This window comes from Anser brachyrhynchus, assembly GCF_964034855.1.
Source record: "Anser brachyrhynchus genome assembly, chromosome: 4".
Taxonomy (NCBI): domain Eukaryota; kingdom Metazoa; phylum Chordata; class Aves; order Anseriformes; family Anatidae; genus Anser; species Anser brachyrhynchus.
The window spans coordinates 38,705,119-38,732,073 of record NC_137698.1 but is presented as its reverse complement, the minus strand read 5'-3'; the positions used below and the strand labels follow the sequence as shown (position 1 = coordinate 38,732,073).

The following is a 26,955-nucleotide window of genomic DNA, read 5'->3' as shown; positions in this document are numbered from 1 at the left end:
CAGTGTAAAATGTATGCTTTTCCTGAGCTGTTTATGCTTGCTTTCTTTTTGTGCTGTTGAAAAAGAGTCAAAGAGAGAATGGCATGTCACATCTGCATTTTCAATTAAATATTCTGTTTCCCCATACACTATTGTAAACCCTAAACAAATTACATAGGGAATTTATGGTTTTAGTTCTAAGTAATTTAGTTCCAACTGGCACTGCAAGCAACAGCCCATCTTACCCAGCGTCCTTCGGCCTTCTCAATGCCTCCAGTGTAGTCCTCCTTCACTCCTCTTCATTTTTACCAGTGGTGACGTCTGTTCTGCACAAATGTAAGAAAACGATTTGATGCACCATGCTGCTGCACGGTCCCCGTTTTGCAAGTATATCCAATCCCACTGCAGGAGGCTGTTTAAGCATATACTGAAACAGTGCTTTCTTCAGTAAGACATTGAAAGCTGCACTTGACCCTACACTTCTGTGAAGGCCTTTTGATTTTATACACACATTTACAGTTCAGCACATGCTCAAACACTGTTCTTGCAGAAGTGGGGCCCTCCTGTAGGCAGATCCCAGCTCTCACACAAAGCCTCTCAAGACGGGCTATCCCCACAATGTGCCACTTGCAGGAGGGAGACCCAGCCCAGACAAAGAGAAGGCACAGATGCTCAGCTAACAATTGGGTCTCCTTCATTGTCTCCCAGGAAGGCACAGATGGCTGGGGTGTGGGAAAGATTAGACGAATGTCCCAGCATGGCCAAAGCCCTAGGAAACAAAGTGACAATGAAAAGCAAACTGACTATGAAAACAGTTTTCTGCTAAGAGAGGGGGGGAAGTCATGGCTTAGCACCAAGGGCTTAAAGTATGCCGATGGCAAATTTAAACTGCGTAGAAAAACAGAGATGCAAAGACCATAACTGACTATCTTGGTAGCTCCTGATAATCCAAACTACACAGGGAATGTTGAATATACTCATGCCAGCTACAACCAGCAAGCAGAATCCTTCCCTGTTATGCCTCTGAATACGGAATTTGACCAAAAATGCCAAACATTTTTATAGTTCTGTTCAGCCAGGTCTATATGGAGAACACACAGTCTTTTTCTAAACGTCTGCTAGCGTTGATAACCCGAGCACAAAATAATTGAGTGCTGGATCAGGCTCCTAATAAACTTTCACATGAAAAAAGCAGACACATTGCATGTTCAGAAGCTCGCACTTCACAGTCACTCTAACATGATTAAGGGGCATAATTTAGTACCTGTGTGCGGTAAAGGCTGAAGTAGCATTAGAAACAATAAATGAAACAAGTACGTAGGTGTAAGACTGGGGGCCAATAATGGGTGTTAAGGGGAGAACAGATCACGGCGGTGAACTGACTAGAGCTGACAAAGCTGCAGAAGAGGCAGCTCTTTGGCACTTGGTTGCAGGGAAAAAGCAAAACAGGACCAGGTTTAACAACCACAGTGATCACTGGGAATTCTTCCACTAACTGTCCTCCCACGGGTGGAAAGGCAGCAAACGCACCTGCCAGTGAGTCCTTCAGACAGTCACAGGCAGCAGGAAGCGCTGCCACCTTAAGGAAAACCAAGACAAAGCTCTAAGTCATGTAACAGGCCTGAAACACGCATTATAGGAGGCCCAAAGGTTGCTGATAGTTTCAGAAGCAAAGGCATTTGAGCACTATTCCATCCTAAACTTACCTGTTATAACGGCCTGTCATGTTTGTAGATAGCTTCCCATAACCCATCTATGCCACGGAAAAGAATAAGCTGTTGTCACACAGAGACAATTTCACATGCCAAAAACCATGGGGGTGAGGCCACAAGGAATCATCCAGCAGCACAAAGCTAGAGTGCAACAGGATCAACAGGAGCCTCAACTGTTAGGAGATGCATTTAAAACAGCAAAGGACTGACAGGAAGGAGAAAATGAGAACCTCACCTCAAAGTTTGTACGTGGAGCCGAGCCATAGAAACTGCCCAAACCAGCCCGTTTTCTGCGAGCTGCGCGTAGAGGCCCAGCACCTCATCTGCCATTACTCTCCAGTGGGGTGGAAACATGGAGATACTGGTGTTGAGTCTTGAAACCCACCTGGGTTTACCTTGAACACCTCACCTCACCTTTCCAGATCACAGCCACAGGATTCTACACTCTGAGTCCTCCCCAAAAGCGCTTCCTTACCACATGGCATGGGCTGAGCAAAGACAGGAACCTGACAAGGTTTCTGAGGAAACTAGAGGGTACCCTCATAGCAATTGCCTAAGTATAGGCCTTGCCTCACCCCACCCATTGGCTTTTATAGCATACTTTGCTCTTAGAAAGAGGTAAAATACCTCAAAGAAATGGCACACACCTGGCTGTGTAATTAACCACCCGGCAGCTAACTGCAGTCACCTGTGGCTGCTGCCTCCAGCATGCCCGGTGGGGGCCCACCAACCTCCGGGGACATAGGGGTGCCACTGAGGTGCCACAGCTCCACTGCTGGCACAGCCTTTGGGGGCCTCTTCCCTTCTCCCCGAGGCAGCCTGCAGGACCACCAGGGCCGAGATAATCCCACAAACCAGCCTTATATAAGACTCAGATAACCATCTTTTATTTGTTTGTTGTTGGTTTTTTTTTTTCCTTTTTCTTTTTTCTTTAAAAGTGGTATGTTAACATCAGGTTTTTTCTACATTTTCAGAGCTCTGTACAGGTCTTAAAAGGAAATAAGCAATGCTTAATGTACAAAGTAAAAACAGAAAACTAGAAAAATCTGAATAAAATGGAGCAAGTTGCCATCAGGGATACAGTACAAATTAGTAATTAGACGTCATCTGAAGTGCAATACCACTGCAGTAAGGATGAGTTAAGGAATGAAATAAAAATACTCTATTTTAAACAAACAGTATATATATATATTTTTATATGTATATATTTTACAGATAGTAGACCCAGTGATATCTGTAGAATTGTAAAAACATATTTACAAATAACTTTTTTTTAACATTACATATACATCAGCACCATAGTAAGAAAAAAAAAAAAAAGAAACAAAACCCCAAATCTATTAAAATCTACCTCTCTAGTACTTGGTCCCAGTACGGAGTATTTGGAGGAAGCTTTACAACAACAGAGGCTCGGCATTCACCAGCGTTCATTCACCAAAGCCCGCATCTTCCTAGCGCATGTGAATGCCCGGCCGGGGCTGTGGGGTGGTGGTTGTGCGTCTCCAAACCCCTGGCCCCGGGGCAATTCGCTGTGTGCCCGCTTCACTGCTTGCTGCCTCTTCCTTCAGGCTAGTCCTGCTAAGAGCCGCTTGCCCACGAGGTGGTTGTGGACTGCAAACTGTGGCTGGTGCTCTCCTTCACTGCGTTAGGGCCCGGCCCGGCTCTGGCTGAAGCAGCGGGCAGGCAAAGCCCTGTCATCTTCAGCAGGAACTGGAATGGGGCCTTGCGTTGTCTTCTAAAAAGAGGTTAGCTAAAAGAATGCTAACTAAAGCATTATTTTGAAAAAATGAGTGGTCAAGGCAAGCTGAACTGACAGCTCACCTTGGCCAGCTAGTCCAAGTTAAAAACACAGCTTGTCCTGTCTACAGTACAGCATTTAAACCCGTGTCTGGGTAGGCCCAGCGAGGGATCGCAGCACAGCAGGGAACGTATCTGGGTGCTGGGGTGGCCCCAGGCCCGCCTGGCCCCATCCTCCAAGCGATACACAGCAATACCCCGCAGGGGAAGGGAGGACCCAGAGGTGCCAGGTACCAAGCCCCTCGCTCCCGCGGCCTTGGCATGTGTATGCTGGAGATATTCTCACCACAGAGCACATAATATGCTCTTGGAGGCCAGCATCAGTTCCCAAACATTTTGGACTGCGGATTGCTGTTACGATTTTTTATGCACCCCTACATATCCTGGTGGCCAGCTCTCAGCTGAAAAGGTGGCAGGTTTCTGAGGACAGCTTGCCTTGCCCTCGGACCACAGCTTGGGAACCGCTGCCTCAGGCATTCAAAATGGCTGACATCTCAGTGAGACTATCACCGCTTCACCGCAGTGCTGCTCAGCACCGATCCACACAGTGGAGATAGACAGTGGAGACAGTGATACACCTCTGTTACTTAAAAGCATATTTGGGCAGACCTGATGTTTTTGATACCTAAATCAACTATTTTACCCATTCATGAATGCTCTTTGCTGTAGTCCTTCCTTAGTTCCCATTTTTCAAATACCGCATTGAATTTTATTCCAGCAAACCAGGGAGATTAGGCCAAACGCCTGCTTAAAACAGAAGACCAGGTAGCACATAATGTCAAATCAAGAGCCCAGACACCCCATGGTAACACTACCTGCCAATCTTGCACTTTTCAAGAGGAGAGAAGAAACTCATTTCTGCCTGCCAGACCATCCCTGTACGTTCCCTCCTTCCTGTCTTCTCCTCTCCTTCCTGCCCCTTTGTGGTGTTCGTCGCTCACCTGAAAAGGAGCGCAGTGAGCTTACCTTCTTTTACACTGAAGGACAGGAGGGGAATATATGAAAACATACGGGAGAGGGAGGAGAGAGACAGGGACCTGCTTAAGACCTTCGCTGGTACCTTGTAGCCCTTTAACACCACTCTCGGCTGCTGTTCTGCTCTCCCAAGCAGCAGATACAGATACAGCAGATACAGCAGAGCAAAGTACTCTGACAGGGACGTGCTACTGCAAGTCCTGCAGGGACTAAATAGCTCGTTACGTTAACCCACCCATCGAAGCCGTCTCCAGCCTGTAATCAAACTGTCCTCACTGTACTGCCAAGTTTATGTTCTGCTACACTTTTATTGGATTTTTATCGCTCTGCAGTGAAAATGGTGACCTCTCTGTGACTGTTTTGGTCTGTCACCTGTGTGCTGCGTGTCCTCTCTGACAGCCCAGAGCCTGTCCGTGGCTCTCTGAGGCCTGTTATACCCAGGGCTAAGCCCGTTTCCGACCAGGGCCTGCGCAATCGCCTGTGGGCTTCTTTAGGCTTTGCTCCTGGCCGTTTTCAACTGCTACTCTGAAAGTTGCGGCCTTTACAGCTACATGAGGTGGGAGATATTGGGACCACCCCACACCATTGTGCAATGAAGCCTCACTTCCGTCGGGAAAGACCAAATTTTCCCAACCCGAGGCATCAGCTGGCTTTTCCAGTTTCCCCATCCTGCCCCACACCCGTGCAGTGGGTGCTGCCGTGCAATGGAGATTGCTCGTGGAAGTCTTGTGATACCGATGTTTTCATCGTCACCCGAATCTTCCAAAGTTGGCTACAGATCAGCTCGGTTTGCACGATTAAAAACAAAAGAAAACAAACAAAATAACCCCAAGCCAAACCAATTCAAACAAAAAAACCAACAATCCAAGGATGGGGAGCACATCCGACTCTCTGTGTTTTTTTTCAAACGTAACAACCAAAGCTCCAGACTATACAAGCCCACTCACTGGGGGTTCCCAAACAACTCATCAAGTTCTTGTATCCACTCATCCCCCGGTCCACTCTTAATGATGGAGTCCACGAGGTCTGCACCCTCTGCTAAACTGGAGAATGACCCCCCTGCTCCTTCATTACTGTAATTGTAAGATATGTCCTGAGTGGGATTCCTCTCGTAGGCCTGGCCTTGGCCGCTCTGAGCAAAGTTACCACCTGGCAATTGCTGCGTCGGAGGCTGACTAAAACCAGACATCGTGGGGACCCCTTGGCTTATTGCAGGCATTACCATCGGCCTGGCCTGGCCAGCTCCTTGTTGCCCTGGTAGTGGTTGCAGCAGCTGTCTCCCCATTGCTGGGTTCAGGGCTCTCACTGTTCCACTCGTGTCCACAACTGTCTGGTTAAGTCCCTGCGGGAAATGCTGCTTGGACAGCCTTGGCTGCCCAGGCTGCATTGGGTATGTTGTGCCATTATTGAAAGGCCCGATTTCGCTGCTAGTCCTTCCAGGTATGCCTTGCAAGCCTCGCTGCTGCCAGTTTTGTGTTCCTTGTGGGACAGTCCCCATCAGGTTTTGAAGTCGTGGTGCCTGTGGCCTGGGTAAGACCTGGCCCACCGGTCCTTTCATCTGCTGCTGATGCTGGGGAAGAGCAGAGTTTACCAGCATGTTCTGACCAAAATTGCTGACCATTCCCACCGCTTGTCCAGAGGCAGGCTGCCTTGTTCCCTGGCCTGCGTTATGTGCCATGTTCATGCCACTTTGGTTTGGGTGCTGCAACATTTGGCTCATCCCTGTGCTCATACTGTACATTCCTGGCTGGCTGGAAGAGGCGTTGCTGTAAGGAGCCATGCTCATGTCTGACTGGCCTGCTGTGGTGGGCAGTGTGCTCGGGTTCTGGGAAGGACCCATCGCCATCATGCTCGCATTCTGGGCCATCATTCGGGACGTCCTCATGCTCTGGAGTGCTGCTTGGTTTCTCACAGCTGCTATATCCTGGGGAGAACCTACACCAAAAAGGGAGGAAGGTAAGTAAAACCCACAGTCCTGTAAATCTTACACGAATCAACATGCCTTTGCATAACAGAGAATCTGTAGGAGCCTCCTGCATCACAGTAGCGTTTCAGGTTGCTGTGCTTTTGGAGTGAATATTATTTCATGTGAAGGTTAGGAGAGAACTAGGTTAACTGTCCTTGGGAGACATACTTGCCGCCTAATGTTAGCTGCATTTTGGAGATTACGTATTCTCTGCATCAGTGTCGCTGCAGCCTCAGTGCTGACCTACCAAGTCCCTTCTCCTTGGAAGTGAGAGGCAACACAGCTTGAGTGCTTCCCTATGATGGTGTCATGTATTCAGTGTGTTAAGTGGGATGCTGCTCAGCAGAGAGTACTGTCGGTACAGACCGGCAGCCTAATTCCCCGTAAGGCTGGCAAGGTCAAAAGGCCAATGATTTACTCACTGAGTAATTCTCAGTTATGACTGTTTTGGGATTCGTACCCAAAGGGATTCATGGCTTTGAATTCTAGAAGAATCAAGGCAACGTGATTCCATATGTGATACGTGACTACAGCCATGGTTGCTCCCCTGACAATAAGCTGCTCAGGTACCTAAACTATACAGACACTGGTGCTGAAGGGGTAAAATAGGCCTGTCTTTCTGCTACTTTACTGTGACCAAAAATTTATTTTTTTTTGGATTGACCTAGGCGTAGAAATTCCCTTTCAAAAGTAAATATGAGTCTTTCCTTTTTCATGGTGTTTTTCTTTTCCTCAGGGTGAGTGACAACACGCACACTCCTCTGTGCAAAAATTAGTCCCTAAGACTTTCGAAAGTTGCATGCACGCTGTCATTTGGTAGCACTCAGTCTTCTTCAGATAAACCTAAATCAGCTTCTACTGAGCAAATGTGAAAACTTCCATTGGCCTTCAATGGAAGCAAAACAGCTGAACTTCAGTTAACTGTTTGAAGCTCTCTTTTAAATATATCCATTGTCTTTCAGAAGTAAGCCTTGAAAATGGAAATGTCAGACTCAGAAGGCCAATCAATTTTTTAATAGCTCAGGAGGCATAAATGAATGGATTTTCTATATCATTGTTACTGATTAAATCTATGGAAAGAAGAAAAATTGTTTTTTGTGGACATTTAAAGCAGGGAAAGTGTATTAGTGAATCGATATTATAAGCACATTTTAGTCCACCTTCAGCCAGTGATGGGAAACCAGAAAATCCTAACCTTGTTAAATTCCACACCATGGCAGATAACTGAACCATGCTTGTGTCTTCCTTTGAGGGGTGAGGGAAGCTATCGATTTCTGGGAAGCCAATATGCTTCTGTATTTACTACCTTTATTTAAAAACAATTACCGGAGCTCTGATGATGCCATGGGTTCATTGTGGTTTTGAGTCAATACCATACTGAACTAAATAAAATACTCTGCAGGTATACTCCAACAGCATGATGCACACAATTACTCCCGGCTCAAATATTAGTACATGCAAAACGTAGATGTAAAAAAGTTGCTGTAAGAGTCATAAACTGTACAAAAAATCAGGATGCTCTCAAATCAGCCCCTACCTGCTGTAGCAGACAATATACCTGAATGTCTGTGGAGAGCAGAGAATACTAGGCCCTGCTATTTATGTTGGCTGGGTTACCATGAGAAATGGGTACAAAGAAAGGAAGTGTCATTCCCATAGTTTCGCACACGTCACGCAGTGGATGGCTACACCTCCTTTTTCTTGCAGCAGTACAAGCTTCTGGAGGATGTTGTTAGCTCAACTCTCCAACATACAGATAAACAAACCTTGTTTAGCATGAAGAGAGTCCATCTTGATCTCACTTGCACAGGGCAAATGCATTGGCAGCTTTTACTTTATCTATGCTACAGGTAAACTGTTTTTTTAATGATTGGCACTGGGGTCCCCTTGATTTCTTTTAAATTTAGATCACCTCCTTCCTCCATGATTAGGAGATGTCTCTTTTTACAGTGGTTCCATCAAGTGCCGAAGTGTACAGATAATGGTAAAAATGTATTTAATGCCTCTCTGGCTATTTTTGAATTGAAATTGGTGTTGAAAACCTCCAAAGGACTCACTACCAGCAGGTGGTTCACGTTATACTGCTGTGCTCTGCGTAAGAGGCAGGAGTTCACACAAGAAGCAGTTGAAAGAGAGATGCAACAGATTTTAAGATTTTGGGCCACCTTCTGGTCTCACACATAACCTACTGCACTGGATTACGTTCTTGTGACTAAACAGAAAAAATAGTGAGATATTTGTATTTAAATGAGTTCATTTATGAAAATGAATTCCTTGCTCTGTCACACATTAGCCTAAACTCCCTTCTGCATTTCTTTTAAATAATACATATGAAGGCAAGGTTTCAAAGAAGCATTAGTATAGAAAGATGTTACATATGCTTCTCAAATAATGCATGACGGTGCACACACATACACTTTGATTTTGCAAATTAATTATTGGGGAAAAAAAAATCATTTCCTATAGAATTTATGGTGCCAAAGACAAGAATCAGAAGGCAATTAGAAAGAGCCACCCTGTTATATATCAGCAGAGGATTTGGCTGCCTGTTCACTTCCTGAATACTAGAACTGCAATATGCTTGCCTCCCGTGTTTTCTGTTGCAGTTAAGTGAAACTGTCATGAACACACAGCACTGAACATGTTACTTGCATGTCTATTTAGAATCCATGGTTAGTGAAGACATTCAGCTGATGTCTTGCACTTAAGAAGCTAAGAATTAAGTTTTTTTTTTTTTCCCTAAACAAAAACGATTGTCCTTGCATCCTTCAATTACTTGTGAGCACACTGAAATAATACTTGCTTCTGTGTTCACTACAAAAATCTCCATTTTCATCTCAGATATGTCTCTGTATTTTCCACACCTGACGTTTATCAGACATTTCTTTTTGGTCATTCTCTAGATAAAGATGACCTCTCTGAAAGTCCCTGCTCATCAAATTAAACAAAGTGGGAAATGAGGAGGAGTAAAACCAGGATACAGGGAGAGACAATAGCTGAAAAAAAATGTAGGATGAATGAAGTCAAACAAGATGAATCCATAGAATACAGGAATCAAGGAGACAAAACTAATGTCAAATAAAAAATGCAGCTTTTGCTGAGTGGAGCAGAAAGGAAATTAGAAACATAACTAAATATTCAAAACTGGTCATTTCCCTTTTGTAAAATATGCAGTATGCGCAAGTGTGCAACAGCCCGCCTTCCTGTTCTGGCACACTGCTTAACCCCTTGTCCTCACAAAACACATGAACTTTCAAATGCCCGCTGCAGGGACATACTTTGTCTCCAATCTAGGAAAAAGAGTGTGACTTTTACCTTGGAACTGATTGACCTGTTGCACCGGATACGGGCTCCGCTGTTGCTGCAGGTGCTGCCGAGGCAAATGTGACTGCTGCTGCAACTGCTGAAAATGAACGAGGGAAAGAAAGCAGAAGAGGAAAAGATGATTAATTAATTAGAGAGCTGGAAAGGGGCTGGTGACAAGAGTACTGCAGCAGAACTGCAGTGTTTCTTATCTAGCAAGCTGTTCTGGAGACAAGCAGAGTCAACTGAAGAGCGCTCCTGAGAGTACTTGGGCTGCTCAGCACATGGACTCCTGGTTCAGAAAGGAATAAGCACTGAGGCTAACATCAACTCTCCTTGCTTACAAGCACTTCATCTTGACCTCTGAAGTGCAAATAGGACTGACTGTCTTCAGGCTGAAAAGAGAGGGAGGGATATGAGATATCTTTGCTCACCTAGGTCCAACTGCAGCTGTATCCACACACCTCTTCCTTTCCCCAGCCCTGCCAAGGTCTCGATGTATTTATTCCTGGCACCAGACTGCAGTCCACCTGCACTCAGCTGCAAGGAATACTGCATCCTGATCTGAGAACCATGTTCTATGACCATTACCTAGCCACAACAGAAATGGCTACTAAGGCACATTTCTTCTTGAATTTTAGTGAATGATATTTGGGGAGCTGGCAATTGCAAAATGCCTCCATCCCTTGATCCAGATCACACTGGTCCTCTGGGGTTATTTTCTATGAATACTCATGCATCTAAAACAGAATTAAGGGCTGTTTATAAAAACAGAGCTTTCAGAGCTTTCAAAGCCTAGAGTATACTTGACTAAGCAGTTACTAGAATGGCGTATCTTTTTGCTTCATCTAAAGCTGTACAAACGCTTTGTTCAAAACCAAAGCTGAGTAACAAAGGTAAGAGAATGGCAAAGATGGGAAAGAAGCAAGTACTAATCCCTGTGCTCATAAACATGTGCTACAAATGATCAAAAAGATAAAGAAAATCTCATTGGGCACACACATAAATGCCAAGAGCTTAAGGACTGACTTTTAGACTTCTCAGTGGCTGGCTCTTGGATGCGTGCACCTGAATTGGCCCGATCCATGTGGGGGGGATCATTACTGCATCCTCACTCTGCATTTGTTTACCCCTGAACCAATTCATGCATCTTCAACCTGAATATTTCTAGGAGCATCCTTCCTGTTCACTGGGGGAGAATTTTTCTCTTTCTCATATGGACCATGCAACGAGGGGAAGACTATCAGTACTTCTACAGTTATACAACATGTGCAACTTCTAACTCCAATTACAGCAGAGCCCGGGTCTTAAGCTGGAAATATCCCTGAGCAAGAGAGATGCTGCTGAGCTTAAAGCAGCGACTGACCTATCAGAACACTTTCTAGGTAACGCTAGGGGACTGCAAGTTCAAACTTAGGTATGAGCTTACAGTGACTGAACAGCGTGACTTTCCACTGACTTTCTCCTGGGTTGCTTTTAAACTGCAGCTGAGTTAAACGCGCATAAGATGTTACCATTCAGGCGGGGTAATTTAACATCCGAGAGTCTGGGAGCTCCAGGAGCTGGGTGGCAGGCAGTGCAGCAGTTTTACGCTGCCACTGCCAGAGGTGGGTGCACTGTTTTTCCACTTCAGCCCCCAGTTTCCACCTTGATTCTGCCTCTCCCTCACACTAACACGATTGCTTGTGCTGTTTGTATGACTAACCAGACTAAGGAATTGACATGTAATCGATCTGAGTAATTTTTTTTTGGTAGGTTACTTTTTACTCCCACCAGTTCGTTGTCCCAGATCGCTGCACAGCTGTACATTGCTTTTGACAGTGCAAGACCACAGTTTGATGTAGCAGGGGAGAGCACCAGCAACTGTCACTGTACCAGAGCCTGCTTCTGCCAGCCTAAACACATCATGAGATAGCAGGTTAAGAGCTAGCTTTCCCAGTGTCTAAAACCTCATGCAATTGCCATGTCCACTGCTGGGAAAAGGCATAATATTTGCCAAGGTCATGGCAGGACTGAGGCAGATGCCTCTTCTTTGATAACCACTGCTGAAAAAAACATGATGTAAGCCACCGAGAGAGAATTACTGAATGTAAAAGGAAGGGCTGGTGCTGTACTGTACTGTAGTGCTCATGCCCTCATATCAGCATGTGCTGCAGAGCTCGAGACAAACAGATGTTGTACCTGCTCTGCTAGGATCTGCTGCTGCTGCTGCTGCCTCTGCTCTCTGAGAAACTGTTGTTTCTGCTGCTCTATCACATGGAGCTGGGCTCTCTGCTCAATCAGCATCTGCTTCATGATGGCTGCTTGCGGTTGGTTTCCCAGGAAGGGACCCCCAGAGCTCGTGCCTGTGACCACGCTGCTGGAGCCCGGTGGGACTGAAGGCTGCATAGGTGCTGTGCTCCGAGACAATCCCACTTGGTGCTGCTCCTGCACAAACAGAGAGAGAAGGCCTCGTTACTGAGGGCGCTCACGGGCTGGGGAAATTATGGTTGATTAACAATATGCCTTGAGTCTGTGGGCGAGGACTGGAGCTGGAAGAAAGTAAGAGTCCTTGCTTGTGGCCTGTGGCAGTGCCACACGCTGCCTGCTGCAGGTGGCAGGTTCCTCTGCTCTCACGTCGTAACCCAGAGTTCAAAGGCCCCTCGGAGGTCAAGAGCACTTGACAATTTACTAATAATAAGATACCAGAATTGGGCACTAGGTTTATTTTCACTCAGGGTAAATAACTTGCGAGAGATGTTTTTCCAGGGTTTTCCTCCATCATCATGGGGATAATAAACCTCATTTCTCTCCCTTCCCACTTCCTTCCCTTTTCCCACACTGACATTGCCATGAAGGCCTCCGGGTTCAGGAGCTGAGGTTGTAGGCAGGCACAGCGAACAGCCCTAATTCCCCCTATATTGCACCAGAATCTCAGGATTCACCCACACAACGTGTTTATTTAAGATTTCCACCCCCCAGCTAAGGACCGAAAGCTTGTCACTGGAAGGAAGGACACGAGCACCTGTGATGCCACAGGTACCTTCTCCTAACCCCCCCTGCTTTCTCTTCGCGCTCCCAGGGCGGTGCGCTGCCTCTTAGGGCTGGGAAAGGAAAACAAAAGGGAGCAGAGAAAGCCAGAGTCACTGCGGAAGCCCTCTCTTTCCGATCTTCCTCCCCCAGCCCGCGTTTCCCCGGCATCTCCCCGTGCTGCCGCCCGGCACGGCTCGGCTCGGCTCGGCTCGGCCCGCCGCCAGGGGCCGCTGCCGGACCGGGGCAGCACGGCTCGGCTCGGCACGGAGCCAGCGGGGCCGGCCTCGCTAATTGTCCCCTGGGGGTGGCTGCTCGTTAAAGCACCCACCGCATGGGATGGGGATGGGACGAAAAGGGCCTGCATCAGTGCGGGACCCGCTGTGGGAGGCAGTCCCGGGGCCAGGGCGGGCTCTTCTGCCCGGCTGCGGGCCTGAGGTGCGCCACAGCTGCGTGAATGCACGCAGAAGTCGTCTTGTGCCCTGTGCCACCCAGCCCAGCCAGCGGAAGGGTTAAAATGGAGCGCGGCCTGGGAAACGAGGATCAGCCTTTCCGCGCCAAGGTCAGGTTTTCAAGGACCCTTTTGAGGTAATAACAAGAAAATACAATTTGTCCGCATCTCTACTTTGCGCCGCTAATTCCCGAAGGGCTCCCCGCTGAGAGGCAGCTCTCCGGTATTCGGCTGCTTTCCCTTCCCGACGTACGCGTCCCCCGGTCTGAAAGTTTCCTCCCCACCCCAACAGTCTTCCCACATCTCCCCCCTTTCCCTCCTCACACCACACTTGGTGGGCTCGTGGCCCCGACGCTCCCCCCGCTGCCCTCACCCCGCCACGGGCCCCGGGGGACACGCACCACCCGCAGGCTGCCCGCTGAGGATCCTTCCTACCCCCGTCCCCCCCCCGGCTCCTGATGAAGTCATCAGGCTGGGGATTGCATAACCGCTGCACAGGACTATCTTGTGTTATACTGGGAGACCGGCCAACTGCTTCCATTTATAGACAGCAGCGAGGCCGCGCTGCCAAGTAATGGAGCCTCTGCTGCAGCTACTACAAGGGAAAGGAACCGGGGGGGGGCGGTTCGGGAGCCGGAGGTGGCACCCGCAGGGGCTCCCCCAAGCCTCCGTGCTCAGCTGCCACCGGGGCTGCAGCCCCAAACCCGGCTGAATCTGCCTCGAAAGAGCCTTACTGCAGAACTTGTGTCCTGGCTTGCTGTGCACACACGTGGAAACAGCGCAGGCACAAACTCGTCCCGCAATACCGCCGCAGCTCGGTCCTGCATGGCGTTACGCCACACGCTGTTAGCTCCCGGCTCGGAAAGGGAAGAAAGCCCCGAAGGAAGCCCCGCCAGCTGACACGAACCCGCGCGCCGTGCAGCAGCTGGAGGAAATATGAAGATTAGCACGGAGGTGTTACTTCCAGAGCGGCGCGTTCAGCCATTTCTGGGTACAAGAGTTTGCCTATGCACAGCAAAAGCTTCCTGTTTCCAGTTTTAATAACAGATTTAAGGCCAGGCGTTCTTCATCAAGCCAGAACACCACCCTCCTGCCCGGAATATTTCTGCTCCTTTCCATTTTTTTTGGCCAAAGCTCTTCCCAAACAATGATGAAAGGCCCCACTGACATCACCGGCAGCAGCCCTGGGTTGTGTGTCCCCAAAACAGGAGTGCAGCCCGGGCAGAAAGCCCCTGCCAGCAGGAAAACGCTCCCTTGTGTCCAGGAGCAGAGCTCCTCACCAAGAGCACCTCTGCAGCGGGCACTGCTGCTGCATGGTGGCCGTGCCTGGTTCCAAACCCGCAGGGATCCCCGTGCTCCCCGCAGTCTCGGCGAACCCCTTCCAACACAGCCCAGGGACAGGATCGAGTGCTCTGCACCTGGGAGTAAGACCGGATTTAGAAAGAGTCGAGCTTCCATTCGTGGAGCCAAGAAAAAGGCAGAATTTCCAACTGGTCTGCATGACACGTCTGGGCAGGTTTTCGTAGCTGTAGAGCACCCAGTAAGCAGAACTTCTGTAGGGACCTAGCTGCTTCATCAGCACCTCTGCCCACATTATTTCTAAGGATCTGCCAGAGTGAGGGGTCCTCCTCAGAGTTCAGGGTGGTGTGTGTGTACAGTTACGCACACCAAACGCAAGTGACCTCAAAAAGGGGACAAAGGGGAGGGAAAAGTATTTTCCTCTTTGTCTCAAATCTTACACGTGCCTCTTCCTTATCATTCAGCAATTTGCTCCTTCTGCATGACATCCATTCTCCCCCAACCACAGCTAAAAGCGGTCACACCGTTTTCTGCCAGGACCAGCAGAAGGACCGCCAGATGATGCCCTCCAGCCCTCAGACATTGCCAGCTCACACCACTTCTGCTGGAGGCGCAGGGAGCAGAGTGGGACCCCAGGGACCAGAAACCAACAGGAGTGGGTATGCCACCTCAAGGGACAAGGTGTTCTCCAAAAAACAAGGACTTTAAAGTGGCATCTTAACATGCAAAACACACAATCGAACATGAGCTCGCTGTGCCGTTCTGTGGTATGTGAAATAATGCAATCCCTGAATATACAAAGAGCAGAAGAGCAAACAGAAGCCAGGAGGTGGCTTACCCTGCATACTGCATTAGTAGAACGATACTAGAAAAATGTGTACAGTCAGGCACCTACATTTTAGAGCCAGAGCAGAAAAAGAAGACAAAAATGATTTGAGGCAGAAAGTATCTTCCAGTGAGAGACTTAAAGAGCTCAATCATTTAGCTTACCTCAAAGAAAACTGAGAGACGCTTTGACCATGGCATATAAAAATACCTTCACGAGGGAAGAAATCCTTTAAAGAGTTCTTTTATCTAGTGAAGAAGGCAAAGCCAGATACAAGGGCTGGAAGCCAAAGACAGATTCAAATCAGAAAGAAGAATCACATTTTTACACCATGATTTCATTACCCACCAGAAATGGCAGATCTCCACTCTCTGATGTCTTCAAAGATGACAGCCTTTCTGGATAAACGCAACTTAGTGGTGCAGCCAACTGGCCTGTGATGTACGAGACACCGCAGAGCTACCTGACCTCACCTCTGTGCAGCTCTGAGCTGCTGCTCCCTGGCACCGCAGAGGCAGCTGGCACTGCTGCAGCGCGCTGGTGCCACCCTGGCAGTCACTGCTCCTTCCTCGCGGGGCTCTCGTTACGGCTTGTGCATAAGTACATCTACAGATGTAGAATCACAGAATCGATAGGGTTGGAAGACACCTCCAAGATCATCAGGTCCAACCATCCCCCTACCACCAATGTCACCCACTAAACCATGTCCCTAAGCACCACGTCCAACCTTTCCTTGAACATCCCCAGGGACGGTGATGCCACCACCTCCCTGGGCAACCCGTCCCAGTGCCTGACTGCTCTTTCTGAGAAGAAATGTCTCCGCATTTCCAGCCTGAACCTCCCCTGGCACAAGTTGAGGCCATTCCCTCTAGTCCTATCACTAGTTACCTGTGAGAAGAGGCCGACCCCCAGCTCCCCACACCTTCCCATCAGGCAGTTGCAGAGAGCAGTAAGGTCTCCCCTGAGCCTCCTCTTCTCCAGACTAACCAACCCCAGTGCCCTCAGCCGCTCCTCACAGGACTTGTGCTCCAGGCCCTTCACCAGCTTCGTAGCCCTTCTCTGGGCACGTTCCAGGGCCTCGATGTCCTTCTTGTAGTGAGGGGCCCAAAGCTGAACACAGCACTCGAGGTGTAAAAAAAGGGGGGCACCAATCTATTACCGGGATCAAAAATATTACTGCATTTCCATGCATAGTGAAACATAATCTCACCTGGTGCTTTCAGAGTGACATAAACACGCCCTCCTGTATTCCCCTAAAAACATTTCCCATAAACTCCTTGTAATGTTGCTACTTACTGTGTCCAGCAGGGATCTTAATCCCTCTCTCTAAATCTGGCTGCCCACAGCAAAGCCACCTTCAGCAGAATGGTACCGTCTGACTGAGTTACAAATCCATTCACTTCAGACTCTTTTTTTTTTTTTTTTGCCTTGAATGAGCCAGTGTACAGGATGAAGGGACAGCTAGGCTGTTTTACGACTCTGCATCCACCAGCGGGCTTTGCAGGGTGGATTGCTTCACCTATTTCCTCTGTCATCCAGTCCGGGGAGCAGCTACAAATCTCTCCTCTCTCTGGGCCCCCGGTTGCCATGGTCTTTCATACAGTATCTGAGCGAACAAGATCCCTCTGACGTTTGACGCTAAACCTCTGCATGCAGCCAATTTGTTTTCCTTTGCCCTCCCTTCCCCTGCATCTCTCCTCCCCATCTTTTCGATGCAGTTTATTCCTCCCGCAGAACAAACAGTATCTGTCAGACTGTTACTTCTGGGGTTGTGTGGGTTCATCAGAGGGACTAATTACTTCTGTGGACAAAGTATATAAGAAAGGATTTGAAAATGAGCAAGTGTTTTCTTGACACCATTTAGGAGCTAAAGACTGTCCGGAGTTGATCTCAGAGCACGCAAGGCTGAGCGGCTTGTCACTCCACCTCTGCTGTCTGGTAGCACTGACTTCTGCCCCAAAACGGTATCTGCATCCCGCAAATCCTGGCAGGACTCAGAAATGCAGCACTTCAGCGGAGTGCTACCAAACTTCAAGCAGCGTAATTAAAATGGGCTCATTTCCTCTTTCACAAATAACGGCCCTGGTGTTTTCTCCCCTTTGCAGGGGAAATTGCTCCCGCTTTCCAGTTTTGTTTATCCTTGGTCTCTCCGGCCGGCTCCAAGGTACAGAGCACAGCGATACATTGCTTGGGTTTGTGCGCTGAGGAAGAAGTGTTCGTTTACCTCAAATAACTAGTTTGCTCCTAACTGACATTTCTTATTGGCCTTGTTTTTAGAAAAAAAAAAAAGAAGAATCAGTCCAAATCAAACCCTGCACAGTCTCTTTATATACATCTCTTAAAAAGAATGGAGGGGGGAGGATTAAGTATACAAATAGAAAAATATTTGCACGGTGCAAAGTTAAGATGGGCTGTTGAGGAGGGTGAGGCCCGTGGGGACGGAGCACCCCGCTCTGCCCTGCGAGCTGGCCCTCGTGCCCATGGGGCCGGCCCCTCGGCACATGGGGAGGAGAGGAGGTAAGGGTTTGGAGGCACACTAGCTCGCCCAACCTGGTATTTTCCGCGTATGGTGAAGGCTGTAATTACCCCCCTCAAAGCCCGCTGCGAGCAGCTGTGCCATCATGGCATTTCGCAGAGCGCCCTGCCCCTCCGCCAGACAGCGGCAGCCTTCACGGGGCGAAACGCAGGAGGAGAGAGTTGGAAAAACAGCCCACGGGAGAGCGCTCCCACACCCTGTCCCACTGCCTTCCACCACAGGCCTAGCCACAGGCTCTCAAAGGGACAAAAAGGCCCCTCCAGAGACACTGCCATGTCCCTGGGGCACCGGAGCCGACCCCGATCCCTCAGCATGTTTCCCTGGCCTTCACGAGGTGCTCCGGCAGCAGCACCAAGTGAGGGCCGAGCCAGCAGAGGCACGAGGCCCTGAGGCCGGTGCCTGCTGGAAATGGCAGTGCTAAAGGTTGTAGTTTTAATCAATGTCCCCTCTGAGTCCACACGGCAGAGGAAGGGAGGAAAGCTAATGTGAAGCGCAAGGATAATCGTGGCGAGAGAGCCCCCGAGAAGGGGGAGAGAAGAAAAACAGAAGATGAAAGCAGGCAAATGGTTTAAATAAACAGTCACACGGGGCCAGTGAAAAGGGGGAACGGAGGGGAAAAGACAATAAAAATAAATGCTGTGAGAGAAAGAAAAACTTCTACCACATACAGGGGAAAACGTGGGGCCTGGGGAAAGCACAGGTATGAGGAAAAGATACTCCAGCAGCAAACACCAGGCCATCCCTTTCCCTCTGATGGCCTGGGCCCGCACCATGGCTGTCTGACTGACATTTCCTGCGGGTGGCTGCAGAGGTTTGGTTTGTGTGGTGTTTTTTTTTTTTTTTTTACTCTCAGTGAAATTTTTGTTCAATTTCCCCTTGGGTGTTTTGTTTGAGGATAAACAAAAGGTATTTTTCGCGTTTTTCAGATCCTTTCCTCTGTGCTGCGATAAATAAAATCCCTTTCATTTTTGGAAAAACCAAACTTGGCACTTATGTTGATCCTCAGCGAGAAGCGTGTAATTTGCCAAGCCCGAAAGAATCCTGGCTGAGAAATAAACACACTGGGCCATATGCTCTCCTTCCCATACGCAGAAGGCGACTTACCTCAAAAATTGGTACGAGGCTGCAATTGCCCCGTGTCGCTGCTTCTGCCAAGGCAAAATAAAAAATCCACAGAAAAATTCAGCGCAAAGGTTTGGGGCTCTCGCAAAGTAGCTGTGCCTCTGCACGCCGGTGGGCACCTTCCCTGCCCTGTCAGTGACTCTGTCTCTGGCTTCTGTCCTGGCACAGACGGGGTCAGGGAGTCCATGTGCCACGTCCCTAGCGCTCGCGGTACCGCTGCGGTATCTTTATCGGCATTTCCTGGCACAGCTCGCTTTGCAAGTGAGCAATCTGCACAGCACAACTGCTCCTTTCCTACCACCCTCCCCTACCTCGTTCACGTCGTACCCTCGTGGGAGGAAGACGGCACACCACAGAGACCTGGATGAAGTGAGGGCTCCTTTCTGCCCCCCTCGCCTCGCTGACTCTCTAAGGGAAGGGCCAGGCCCACAACGAACACGGGGAGAGCGTGCCACACAGATGCAGTACCTCACTTTTCTGGTGGTCTCAAGCAAACGAGGCAGTGTGTGACTGCTGAAAGCACCAAAGCAGACCCATTAGTGCTTGTGATGAGCGATCGCCTCTACAAACTCATGCACAAATTCCATGATCTTCCCCTGTCAGACACCAACTTCAAAGAACCAGAGAAACTCCCCTGTCGCTGGTTGCAGGCACTTGTCTGTGCAGCCTCTCTGCAGGTGCTATTTCAGCCTAAAACCGAGAGCTGAATGTTTCCAAAAGGTAGCTGACAAGGCCAAGGGAAGCAAGTGGTCTTCCGCTGCAGCTGCCCAGCGATGCCTCACCGTCTTTGCTGTGGTTTCAGAAAACTCGCTGCTGATAAGCCGAGGTGGCTGGGATGGCACGCCAGGCCTGTCATTTCACGAGCTCATGCTTTCAACGTCCTTGAATCGAAGCTACCCATCACCCAGTGCCAGCAGTTGAAACCCTTTTGATTTCTCTTCCACCTTGGATGTGCTCTTTGTGCTTCCTGGCACAGGGGCCACCTGGCCCCTGTTTTGACACGCAATCTTGCTCGCCCTCATGAAAACTGAGACGAGGAATTCTGATTTGGGCTGTGCCTGGGCTGGCTTCAGCCTTCACATGCTCTTCACTGCACGGTTCCTCCCTTCTCTCTGAGGTCTCCTTCATGTATACGGCAAGGGAAACCCCTACTCTAGAATTAATTTCTTTTGCAAGCTCTGACTCAGCTTGGCTTTAGGCAGTCCCCAGACTTCTAGGTCTCTAAGGCATGGCTTCCTTTGCTGATTAAGCCCTTATTCACTACTTCTGAGGCTTTCTGAATATCCTTAATACCTCTTCTGAGACAATTACCTATTTGTTAAGCTTCAAACTTTTTTTTTTTTAAAAAAAACTTCCTGCACACCATGAATGCTTTTTCCCCTCCCTAGTTCTGTCGTCTTCCTAATGCTTACTCACGTTTCCCAGCCCAGCTAGCCCTCACAGCCGCAGTCCCAGCTGCCTTTCTGCAGCCCTCAAATCGCTCCTCAGGCCTTGCTTTCCCTGCCTTTGCCGAAGTTACGTCTCTGCACAGGATTGTGCTGATTTCTCCCGTGAGAAACTAAGCATCAAGACATGATCTCCCTCCTTCCCTCCCCTCCGCTTGCTTTCTTCCACCTCCTGCCCAGCTCCCCCCTCCTTCCAGCAGCCTCGCTGCTGCTCTCCAGCCCTCCTGCTTCTCCTGTCTTCTCATCTCCCCTGCCCCCATCTGCCTCCTTATTCTTTAAGATTTCATTCTCCTCTGCCTCCTTCCCCTCACCATACAAGCATGCTGTATCTTTGTGCTTTAAAAAAAAAAAAAAAAGAAATATCTAAACTATGCTTGACTCCAAGTGCCTCTCCAGCTCCCACCCTATCTGTCTTCTCACTGTCATCTCTAAGCCTATCGAATGTGCTGTCTATGATTTATATGATTTGGACTGAATTTAGTCTCCATCTCCAACATAGATTCTTTTCCAAAGAGGCTTTTGCTTCTTGCCTGTCACAGAAACCAGTATCACAGAGTCTCTAATAGCCTTTGTCTGGCTGAAGCTCTGTGCAATTACTCCAGGCTGGCTGCCATCGCCTGTCAACTCCTTCCAGCGCTGCTGACCAAGCCCCACCTGAAACCTGCTCCTTCCCCAGCACTCCCACTTGTCTCCCACACCTTCCGTCCCTTACTCAGCATTACTTGGACCAGTCGGTCGCTGCTCACCCTCCCACCACTGCTCTGCAGGTCTGTGTCCTCGTCCCTCTTCTCCCCTCCTCCTTCTTGCCAGTATCTCTGAGCAAGCTCACTCTCCAAGCAGGCTTAAATCCTACTCCCTCCGTCTCCTCTCCTTTCTTCAGTCCCCGTGGACAACGCCATCACTTGCCTGTCACCCAGCCCATAACCTGGTTGTCATCTTTGCCTCAAACCTCCCTGCCGAGCCCCACAGCCAGGCTCCCATCACCTCGCACCCTGGTGGTTGCAATCCTACCCTGCTTGCAGCCAGACTGATGCTGCCCAGGGCATTTTCTCTGCCTGTTGTCCTGGCTGTGCCATCCCTGTCTTTGCAAGCCTCTCTTGGCTTCCCTTCCTTTTGTATTTTAGCCCCCTCCCGGGCTTTCAAAATCCAGTTGCAGCTTATCCCACCTCACACACTTATTTGCTGCTCAGAGTTTGAGCCCACCTCATCACGGCCACCTCTTTTCCACGTGTTATGTTTTAGATAGAAGTGCCTTCATACTTTCCTCTTCATTTCTGGGAGATTCTCAAAATCGCACACATCTGACCCCGACCTCTGCCCCCAGCATAGTCAGATTTGTAGGAGTTTTGTAGAAGTTCCTGTCTCCACGATGCCCGCCGGCCTCTTCTGTTTCCTTGCACTCCCTGGCGTGTTTGTCTCCCTGCGTTATCTCCCGTCTTGCACTCAGGTTGGAAGTACTTGGGGGGAAGGAAATATATTTACATCCTGCATCTGCAGGGAGCCCCGCACAATGGGGCTGCTAGACTCAGGGGTGTCAGCACCACAGCACAAGCAGTTACCCATACAGCTTAAAGTCTGCGTACAGCTAGGTATGCTATTTTATATTCTGTGGATGTGAGAACACCAAAATTTCAATGTGCCCTTGCTCCACTTCTCCTTTTGAAGGATGCAATATTAGGATGAGATATTGTATGCTGAAAAAGTCAGGAAATGCTAAGTTACTGTTCCCACGGCAATTGTAACTCAGCCTCATGTGGCAAGGCACAAAGGTTATCACCATACACAACAACAGAGGATGCTGAACTCATGCAAAGTGACCAAATTACCGCCGTGGCAGGCACCGGGTCTTTGAACTTCTGGGCAGGTAAAATCTAGGGCATTTAACGAGCTTTTAGCACTTAATTGTAGAAATTCGAAGTCCAATGCCTTATAAATAAAAGTCAAAATTATGCTGTGCTGCAAGTAGCCAGTCCCAGCAGTAGCTTGTAACCCTCTTTGCAGAAACACAGCTAATGGCAACAAGAAATATTTCCATTGCTTTATGAGCTCTGGTAGCTGTCAGCAGAGAGAGGGATCTGCCGATCAGAGAAATCTGGGAAGACATCAGTGTGTCAGAACAAGTGAAAAGACTTGACACAGAGGGCACATTTTTGTTGAGCAATTTGCATTAGCACTTCTGGACAAATTCTACATTTCACATGCAATTCACAAACCAACAGCAGCGGTGCTAATTGGTGCAGTTGCCACTCAAATGCGGTGCCTTGTTTGAGCTATCAGTAACGTGAATGAAGACTACAGACTCTTTTTTTGAAAAAATGCAGCAATTATTTCACAGGCTTTGGGTTGGGCTTCCCCCCACCCCCACTTTCATCCTTATAATTTCATTATCTCGATACCTTAAAAAAAAAAAAAAAGAATGGAAAAACGCAAACCTCAGAGAAGCTCGGCTGAAGTTCTTAAGAAAAAGCTGTTTGCAAAGAACGATGCCCTTCGTTAACACAACCGTTAGCCCTCCCATCGCAGTGAATTTGACCGTGGTGTCCCAGAGTGCCAAAGCTAAATGTTGATCTGAAAAAACAGCAGTAAGTGGCAGAGCACTGGGGACTCTGAAAATCCCAGCCACCAAACCAGGGCTGTGCTCTGCACGTATCTGAAATGTTGATGGGGTGACAGAATCTCTCTGCTTCCTCTGAGGTGGTAATCGAAGTTATTTAACTTAAAACAGGGCAGATCTCTCATCCATCACTCTTTATCCTTTGTAAAATCAAGCCTCCCGAGAAAAGAAAAGTGCTTCCATGCTGCAGCTTTCTATTACCGCTGCTCACAGCGCTCAGGCAGCTGCGGCTCAGCTGAAGGAAGGTTTGCCTGATTCCTTTTCATAAAGTTGGACTGCTATTTTTAGGCCATATTTCCTCTAGGCCCCCACAGTGCAAACTCCAAAGGAGCCAATGGGATTGGCAGGTGCATAGATTATTGGTGACCTCCTCTAGTCCAACATTCACATGCTCTTACTATATTTTTTCATAATGTACAGTGAGAAAGGGAGAAACCTACAATTAAAGACCTTCCTAGTCAGCCCCAGTAACAAATGCTCCACGAGAGACCAAAGTACAATAGCTGGAGATGGAACAGAACCAAAAAACCCAACCCTGTATAGATGCATGCCTAGATCTAAATAAATCTACATCTGAAAAATGTGATCTTAACTTGGTTGCATCTCTGCAGACCAGTAGGTATCTGCACTGTACGTTCACTTGCACCCCAATCTTTCTGCAGCTCCCAGACTCCCATCCCTTCTTCCTTCCCTTTAGATCTTCTTGGCCCGATCCTACCAAGGGTCCAACCTCACGGCTGTAGAAACCATTAGCAAAAGCCACACCTTTCCCTCAGCTCGCTGCTCTGCTCTGCTCTGCTCAGAGAGCACCAGAGAAACTCCCAGGCACGGATGCCATCACATTTTCGGCAGTGGAGCATGAACCAGACTGTTGAGCAAACTCACACAACCCCTTTTTTAGTGACAGTAACTCAGCCTGGGCTTCCTACTGCCACACCCTGGGTTACAGGCACAGCGGCCACGTTCCCGTGACCGAATTCAGTAATTGCCCAATTATTTTGAGTACGACTGCACGTTTTTCTCCTTCTTTGGAAGCTGGTGCTGTTCACACCCCGTCTCCTCCTGCTGATTCAGTGCTACCCTGCGAGGCAAGGGCTGGCTGCTGGCTCTGCGTGCCGCGCGTCCCCGCTGCTCCGGAGGGCACATTGGCCCTGCTCCGAGCCCCCGGAAAGGGGGAGAGCTGTGCTGGCGTGGCACGACGCATCGCTGCAGCCTCTTGCCCCCCCCAGAAGGCACGCAGAACAAAGAGTAAGGCGGGTAACAGTCATGGGTGTGAGCAGTCTCGAAACCTCCAAGCTGTTCTCTGTGAAGCAACGCTCCCCTGGTTTCACAGCTTGCAGGCTGTTCTAGACCTGAAGCTGGGTGAGAGACCTCTGGGTACCGAACATGAATTTTGGGTCACCACTGCCATGCTCACTGATACGCAGCGTCAAAACGGAGAGCTCCTGAAATCTCCAGGGACACCGGTTGCCTCCTTCCTTCCAGCTACTTTGTTCTCTGCCTGCGTTCAGGAGCTTTGGCCCAGATAGCTGACAGCTCAAACCCTCCGCAAAGAAAGGCGAGCGGTGCCTCTGTGAAGCCACAGGCTGTGCTTCCTGAAGGCAGAGCAGGGCTCCAATTTGCCAACGCACGGTATGGCCATCAGCTGCGATGCTACAAAGCCCGCAGAAGGTATCTTTGGACCTCTTAATATCTTATTTCTGACATATGGAGGGACTGGGGAGTTTGCAGCTTCCCACCTGCTTGACTATAATTCACTACAAAACATCAAACAGATACATTCAGCCCTTTGTAGACATATCATTACCTTATGTGTTCATGTAATGCACATCTGTAGCACATTGGCAGTACACCTAGTTAATGTGTGGGAGACTCCTAGGTTCAAAGCCTCCAGTGTTTCTTTTGTTCTCTAATGAATCCTTCTTTTGTTTGCCTCCCCCTCCCCTTAGGTTGTAGCTGTAATTCTGTCATTAGCATCTTAAAACTCTTTTCCTCCAAAACCACCTACAACACTACAATAAGCTGGGAACATACGAGGAAGCACCTAATGAATCACGATTCTTTCTTAAGACGAGTTTAACAGGTCTGGGGCACTGTTTGCAGCAGCACAGTTGCTTAGTTAGCAAACTCAGTAACCAAATATTCCCCTAAAAACCAGGAGAGGTGGGATTCCTGTGTCACACTTCAGCTGGTAAGCCAGGTTCATAACATTTCAAACAAAAGGTGCATCTGTGACCACTGGGAGTGCCGCAATTTTTGTGAGTCTCTGCAGACCAGTCAGTGTCTGCTTCTCGGTGTCCAAAAACCAAAGTGTTTGGGCACCTCCAGGAAGGCCCCGAAAACGGTGAGCTGTACCTTTTGGGTGGGAACATTTTGCTGAATTTTCATTGGACTTGAACCTAACGATGCCAAACCTGATTTCCCAGATATTATGCATGAGAACATGTGTAACACTGAGATATCACCTGCAATGTAGACCGGCAGCTGCAGTGCACACCAGACCAACACTCACTGTCCCCCCCAGTGCTGGCGTCTTCCTGGACTTCACCAAAAGGGACCAGCTCCCAACAAGTGCTGGGAAACGGGTAGCAGAAGATGCTGATAAGAAAGCGTTACCACAGATAGGCACAAAGTCAGAAAGACTCCACGTGTGCTCCACCAATCATTTATCTGTGCATTACATGCACGGGGTTTTGTATTTACAAAACTGCAAACCTACTGTTCAACGAGTTACTGTGCATTCAGCGGGCTAACTCCCGTGCTTTCCAAAATTGTCAGACCTCTTCGCCGAGACGGCTTAGGGACTGCTAGAGAGGGCCAGCGGTCAGGGTGTGATCTGGGGAATTTCCTTTGTGGGAAACCCAGAGCCATAGCAGGAAGGCCACACCACTGGCAGAAGTGTCAGGACTCCCGAGTGCTGCGCGGCTTACACGCCATGGACATCTCCAGCAGCGTCACTGCAGTGCTCATGTGTCCCTGTACCGTTATCTGACTGCCTGTGCGCCCTAACAAAGGCAGCTCAGCTTTATAAAGAGCCTTGTGATTCTTAGCCCGTGTGGCGATACATGCCTAACTTTGTCAAACAACTTCGAATTGTAGCAGAATCTGCAGATCTCAGCATTTGGTTTGTCACCACGAAAAACAACTCAGTTCCTTAGCAGGCACAACACATTAGTGATGCGTATTGTTGCCTTACATTTATCAATTAGCATTATTATCTTTATTTAACTGTAAGTGGCATGTTTTCTTTGCTGGCTTTCTTCCAAAATAATCTGTGACTCTGAGCTGAGGTAGTGTGTTTTCTCGCTGCTTCTGATGAGACATTTCTCTCTTCAGAAGCATAAACACACCACCACCTGAAAAATGATGTGGTAATGATGCCCAGGAAGAAACAGACCACCATAAATAAAACCCATTCTTCCTCTCTGTGACTTTTCAGCAGTGATCCTGCAGCAAACTCCAGCTCCTTTGACTAGCCACTAAAATCAGTGAAGATACAAGGAGGAGCCCCACATCTTCAAAGCTTCTCCTTTGTCCCTCCCCTCCTGTTGCTGCTCCTCACCGCAGCGTTGGGCACCCCAGTCCCGTGGCTCTCAGCTGCAAGAGGCAGCAGCAGCAGCCCAGGTTCATCTCACCCGATAGCCAGAGCCCTTCCGAAAACAAAGCAGCACCAAGTTTGCTCAGAGCGACAACAAAATGCAGCTGCAGAAGAGGAAGGCCTGCTGCATCTTCATCAGGTGCTGGGCACGGACACATGTGCTTACAAGGGGAAATGACCGAGTACTTACAATGGCAAAAGCAAGGTATACAAGCTGAAGGACTAATTAACTTTTTCCCTCCCCTCAAAACAATCTCTTAGGGTCTAAAAATACATCTTATATCTTAGGCACAACAAAGAGGAGTATGTAGACTGTTAATAGC

The 26,955-nt window shown here is 48.7% G+C and overlaps 1 protein-coding gene and 1 long non-coding RNA gene across 17 annotated transcripts in view; both read right to left on the bottom strand.

The window, feature by feature from the left end:
• The window catches only part of LOC308194749, a 34,281-nt gene extending 32,602 nt beyond the window's left edge, over positions 1-1,679 (bottom strand). Inside the window, exons 1-2 of the long non-coding RNA XR_013950829.1 lie at positions 491-1,679; positions 225-305 (exon numbers count right to left, since the gene is read on the bottom strand). This is a non-coding gene — a long non-coding RNA (uncharacterized lncRNA). The remainder of the gene's footprint in view (positions 1-224; positions 306-490) is intronic.
• An 872-nt stretch (positions 1,680-2,551) lies between these two features.
• The window catches only part of MAML3 (mastermind like transcriptional coactivator 3), a 273,944-nt gene continuing 249,540 nt past the window's right edge, over positions 2,552-26,955 (bottom strand). For 15 of the 16 annotated variants that reach the window (XM_080590960.1, XM_080590970.1, XM_080590973.1 and 12 more), the window contains 3 exons: positions 11,914-12,159; positions 9,745-9,832; positions 2,552-6,398 (listed from right to left, as the gene is read on the bottom strand). In XM_080590960.1, the coding sequence (XP_080447086.1) occupies positions 5,407-6,398; positions 9,745-9,832; positions 11,914-12,159 (1,326 nt within the window). In that variant the 3' untranslated portion in view covers positions 2,552-5,406. The remainder of the gene's footprint in view (positions 6,399-9,744; positions 9,833-11,913; positions 12,160-26,955) is intronic. The other variant, XM_080590975.1, reaches the window with a different exon arrangement.